This window comes from Tinamus guttatus, unplaced genomic scaffold (assembly GCF_059628265.1).
Source record: "Tinamus guttatus ecotype Peru unplaced genomic scaffold, ASM5962826v1 Tinamus_guttatus_pri_ptg000260l, whole genome shotgun sequence".
NCBI classification, from domain to species: domain Eukaryota; kingdom Metazoa; phylum Chordata; class Aves; order Tinamiformes; family Tinamidae; genus Tinamus; species Tinamus guttatus.
In genome coordinates, this window is record NW_028288794.1 from 4,512,502 (window position 1) to 4,518,501 (window position 6,000).

General features: G+C 48.4%; 1 protein-coding gene across 1 annotated transcript in view; it reads right to left on the bottom strand.

The window, feature by feature from the left end:
• Positions 1–5,286, bottom strand: part of AGPS (alkylglycerone phosphate synthase) — a 43,632-nt gene extending 38,346 nt beyond the window's left edge. The window contains exon 1 of the mRNA XM_088527038.1: positions 5,080–5,286. Within this exon, the coding sequence (XP_088383164.1) occupies positions 5,080–5,249 (170 nt within the window). The 5' untranslated portion in view covers positions 5,250–5,286. The remainder of the gene's footprint in view (positions 1–5,079) is intronic.
• Between the last annotated feature and the right edge of the window lie 714 nt (positions 5,287–6,000).

Here is a 6,000-nt window from a genome sequence, read left to right on the forward strand (position 1 = left end):
AAATCTCACGCTTTAGTGACAGACACTGACTGCCTGGAAATTGCTTCCCTTTCTCCAGGGAGGCAGTGCTGACCGAAGGGTAAGTGCGGAGCTTCCAGCTAACACGCACAGATGCGCATCAAATAGCAACACTACTTCTCCCTCTTCACCACAGCCTGGAGAGCTGGCACACCACACAAGAGCAAAGCAAACCTGAGCTAATTTGCTAGAAGATCAAATGATTCGGCTCCAGGTATTTCCCTAAAACACAACAAAAGATACAGAATCAATGCAACGTAAAGTATCGAAACCAAACCACATTTGGTTTATGGTTTCCTCACCATACCCAACAGTATTTTCAATTCAATCAGCAGCTGATGCCAAGCATTGAAGCCTACACATAAAAATGTTACACATACACAGACACTCCTGCTCTGTCATCCAAGACCCAGTACATTCGCAGAGGCAGGTTTAAAGGAGCAGTTCTAAGAGCAACCACAATGGCTAAAACACCAGCAGCTGCTTAAGGCAGCAATGCAAAAAGGTCTTGCAGGTTGTACAGCTCTTGCAAAATCCAAGATAAGTGTAAGGTTCAGGCAGTATTGTAGTGCTAAGGAGTTGCATCAGTAAGATACCATCCAAACAGCAATGCTTCAAAGCCTGGCTTAGATGGACTGCCAGTTACTGATGCAGGAAGCTGATGGAAATTCAGAAGCCAGCCCTTCAGTGATGCTGGAAGGTCTCTCTCCCTCCCTAACTGCAGCAGAGACCCTATTTAAGTTACATAGTGAGACTGCTATCAGCCACCAAGCAAGCAAGCCACTCAGGCGGTTTTGAAGTCAGCACTGAATTAGTCATTGGGTACCTAGAAGTAGAGGAGGAGAACGTAGCCCCAGGAATCTCTTCAAGAGCTGCTTTGAGATAGCACCACTGCTCTGGAGAAGAATGGCATGCTGTAGGCAGGGAGCATCTGCTGTTAGTCATTCCTACACTTTTGTCCTCTTGGAGGATCTTCCCTGCAGCAACCAAAAGGAATTGCTCTCAAGCCTGTGAAGCCAAATAACATGTTTGTTTCACAGCCTTAGCCTTCACCTCTGTAGCCTGTGCTTCTAGGAAAACCCACACAGGCACACCCAACTCGGTTGCTATTCTCTGCCAAATAGCAAACACAGCAATAGGAATCCACGCTCATATTTAAAACCTAAGAGCTAAGTTAAAGTGCTAATGTAATCACAAAAGTTAAGGCATAAAATAAACTTTAACGTACCAGGTACTCCAAAGCAAACTGTGCTTTTCATTTACAGCTGTTATGACCAAGAGCATCCTTATATATTCCTAGTTAGGGTACGTGGAACAAATGAAGCCCCAAAGAACAAGGAAATTGGTTCTTTTCTAAAAAGTTTCAGTCAATATGGCTGAATTAAATATGAAATACTAAAATCAATATCAGGAAAACCAGTATTCCTAAGCTTCCAAATAAGCACACTTAGCTAAATGATAATTCTTATGTGATGGAATGCATTCCAAGAAGCAATATTCACTGTATCTTCTGCTTCAGAAGATGCCAGCTTTGTTTTTCTCTTTGAAGAGATGCCCACACTACAAAAGTGTGGCACTGTACACTACAGAAGTGTTTACTATTTTCAGATAGTAATGGAACAGGCACTGAAGTTTTTATTTTTTGAACCTAGACATCAGTCCTGCCATAGTATTTTTTTAAGATAGCAAAAAGAATGAGATCTACTTCTCTTTTTTCAAAAACTCAAGTTAATGAACAGAACAAGCATCCACTATTTATTTTTCAAGCAAAAGAAACTCAGCTCCTGGACAATACTACTTTATTTACTGTGCCGTTAAATTTTAGCATATTCTGTAGCACATAGAGATATCTGTAAAAAAAAAAAAAACTTCTCGTCTGACAATGACCCCTGAAAGCCTGCGTACAACAGCCACTTTGGGATTTAACAAGGCATCATGCTCGGCCACCACATTCAGTCTACGAGGGTAACAGTAGCACTGCCAGGAATCCTAGTTGGCCGCAACATGTTGAACTACAGACGGTCTTAATTCAGCTCAGTTCAAGGCATCTTTTGGGAAGTCAAAGCAATTCTTCTAGTCTATTGCATTAACAGAAATGTTCCTATTCAGTTCGAATAAATCGTAAATTAATAGGTGTAGTATTCATTTTCTGTGCAGAAGAACTCACACCTTGGTAAATATCATGAAGGTCACACATGAGGTGCTACAAGGCTGCAGTCACAGCAACCTTCCAGCTGCTAGGAAAACAGACTGAACTGAATCTCATACCCATCATGTTCTGATTTGCTTATTTCAAACACTCCTGAAAGATGCACAAGACAATGAAAACAGATATCTCTGCTTACAGCTTTGCTAGGCACAGTTAAACTAATAGTTCAGAAAGAGGGGGAAAAAGCTGAATTGCCATGTACAGATTTAATGGACTGCAGGAGAAAAGGCATGTTGGTGCGGGTTGCCCTAATACTGCTCACCAAAAGCCACACGCCATCACCACAACTATCTGTAGATCAGTTATTCTTCTAAGATTTTCCAGCCAAGCTTTTCAGTAACTTATAAAAAATTATATTGAAGATCTTCCCACCATGAGGTCACATTAACTCCTGAATTTTTTTGCTGTCGCCTTGATAGGGAGAAAAGAATATCTGTGAGTTTAGTACTGCATGCTTTTGTGGCTATGACTATGAGAATACATGAGAAAGCCTTACTAAACAACACTGAAAGACAATTAATTTGATAGTGATGTAAAATTTGGTACAGATTAAACTAATGTGTTGTAATCTAACTAGATGATACAGCTTGATGCAACGATAAGAGTGAATACCCACACAGCTCAAAAAAAATGAGCAGGAAAACTTGACAAGTTTAAAATTTTAGAGAAACTTCAGAACTTTTCTGGAGTCTGTTCAACAACCTAAAACACTTAGAACTATGACAAAGCTTAAAATACTTAAGCATCTTCAGAGATGGCTACAAACCTTGCGAAGCTGCACCATAGAAGAATAAGAATATAAATTTAAAAAGCAGCGTACCAACACAGGTTAAATGCTGGGCATAAAGCAAATAGTCCTATTTCAGGAAGAGGTACTTAACCAACTGAGCCACAGCTCCTTTCACTCATGTTTGCACTTCAAAGACCTGTTGTGCTGTATTTCACAAGCTCATTTCCTCCACACTTCACTCTTCTGTACTCACCACCCTAGATGTAAATTCAATCATAACCTTCCAGTCCTCCCTCTTCCCTGCACTTCCCACAGCCTCCACAGTTTTGTGAACTTAACACTTGTACTGCTACAGTTCAACAATATCCTTCTGCAACACCATTTTTTTGCTATAGGAATATAATATATTGCTATTATGAGAACTGCAATAGGCACAATGTACAACTACTCTGATCTACCTGAGTCTGAGGTTCTCACACGTGTTCAAAGAGGAGAATCTAAAAGAAAGTGTCCCTGTCCTGTAGAGGCTTCCTCTGAATACCTGAGGTATGATCAAACACCTTTGAGAAGTCACAAAAAAAGAATACATGAGACTTAAGTACCTCGGATATTGGGATTTAGGTAGAGACTGCGGCCGAGGTTTTGAAGGGAGTGATGGGGGGGGATGACTCTGTAGCTTAAAAAGTGGGGAGTGGTAGAGGGGCTGAGCCTGGTTCCAGCCGGGCTGACCTGCCGCTGCTTGACCGATTCAAGAGACACGGGACACACTGGGCAGAGGACTCAGGTCTGCAGTAAAGTAGTTTGAGTGTCTGTGTGACTGTAAGATGAAGAAGACCTAAAAAGCCATCCTGGAACATCCACAGAAACCTGGGAGAGAGGGGGGAATCCTCGGCGAGATTTACAATGACACAGGTAAAATACCTTGAAAAATACCATTTTAAAGGCACACAACATGTCTTAGAGCACATTCTACAGCAAAAAGATTGGTATGGGAGAATGACGTCGCTGATTGGTATTAGCACAAAAGCTAAGTTTACCAACCCTGCATTTCTATGGAAAAAGAAACTACACCCCAGTGAACAGCATCATTTGACATCAGGGTGCCTGTCCTGCACAATTAAATCTTCTCACAAAGCAAGCTGCAGCCTCCTCGAGTCCTTAACATCTGACTCCACGGATGTAACACGGATGCCCTCCCAACGCAAGCCCTAGGCAGAAAGCAGAGTCTGCCAGAACAGCCCCCACCATGGCTCCAACTTGCCTGGAAAAACAAGCTCCAAGTGAAAAACAGGCAGGATGGATTTTCCTCAAAGGAGGAACCACTCTCTTAACCAGCAGCTGCCTTCAGACTATCTCTGCACACCAGGAAGAGCTACAGGCTGCTTACAGGTCACTGAAAGGAGAGCAGTTGAGTTGTCTATAAACAGAGCCTTAAAACACTCCTGCAAGATAAGAAGCCACACAGCCACAGGAAATCCACACCCGGGAGAGGAGAGATCGCAAAACGTTGGCCTTTCCGACAGGATGAGCTTGCAAGTTGCATGAAGCTATACCATGGCATTATAACTGCAGCATTTGAAAGAATGTGGTAAAAAAACAGAAAGCAAGGAAACAGTTTTCAGAGAGCTAACACGACTTTTTCCTTACCAAAACAAGCCTTTTTTTACTGAACACTGTAAGACACAGAAGAAAAAATGGACATGACAAAGCTGCTGAGCTCCCACAGCCTGAGCTGCAGCCTCCTTTATGGGCGTGTGTTGGGCAGAGCTCACGTGGGGGGAAGCGCTCGGGTGACTGGAGTGGGCCCCGCAGGAGGCCCCGCACGAACCCCACTCTCCTGCACGTGGCAACGCAGCAACTCCTCGCCCTGCGAGTGCCAACGCGCCCCTGCGGCCCACAGCGAACGGGGCCCTCGCACAAGCCCTCCCCTCTCGGAGAAGGGACCACCCCATTCCGCGGCCCACGAAAAACACCCACCCCATGGCGCCTTTGGGAGCTGCCCCCCCCCCCAGCCCCATCAGCGGCCCCGGCCGCTGCGCAGCGCCCCCCGCGCGGCTCCCCCGGCCGCCACGGAGCCCGGCGCAGCGCGCGCGGCCGGGGCGCTGGCACCGCCCGCACCTACCGCTTCTTGGGGATGGAGGCGACGGGTGGGCCCTGCGCGCCGCACGGGCCGGGCGTGGGCGCCGCGCGGGCCGGCGCGCGCAGGTGGCCGGAGATGACGTCGAGGCGGCGGCGCGCGGAGCACGGGGCGCCCGGGCCGCTGCGCGCGGCCTCCTCCGCCGCGGCCGCCATCGCACTTCCGTGTTGTGCCGCCGAGCGCTGCCGGGTGAAAGGTCGGCGGAGCGGAAGGCGCGGCCCCAGGGCCCCCTCATATAGGCTCTCCCGGCATGCACCGCCGCCCGCGCACTGCCGGCCGGCCCCGCCCCCGCGCTCCAGGCCCCGCCCCCGCGCTCCGGGCCCCGCCCCCGCGCTCCGGGCCCCGCCCCCCGCCGCGCCGCCTCCATCTTGTGTCGTCCGCGCGGGGGGTGGGCGCCAGGGGAAGCTTCCCAGGTCCGTGCTGGAAGTGCCGCTTTCCAGCACTCGCCAACTGTAGCGGCAGCGCCAGCCTGCGGAGCCGCTCCGCCCCTGTCCCGGGAGGAGCGGGTTTGACTGCGGAGGTGTGGAGGCGCTTTCTCCTTTCTCCAGGGAGGAGCCGGGAAGCTCCTGGGAAGGAGCAGCCATGTTTTCAAAGCTCTGTGGCCTCGGCCTGCTCTCACATGCAGGCGTAGGGGTTGCTTTCCAAGTCAGTTATCCGGGGCTCGCGTAAAGAGGCGGGTGAAAAGGGGTGAAAGGTTGAGAGAGCTGGGCCTCTTCAGCCCAAGGAAGAGCAGGCCGAGGGGGAATCGCATCAGTGTGTGTAACAAATACTGTAACGGAAGGTGTCAGGTGGATAGCAGTAGGAGGAAAGGCAGCAGTCACAAAGAGAAGCCCAGGAAGTTATGCTTGAATTTGAGGAAAAACTTGTTGGCTGTGACGGTGGCAGCGTCCTGGAACAGCCCGGACA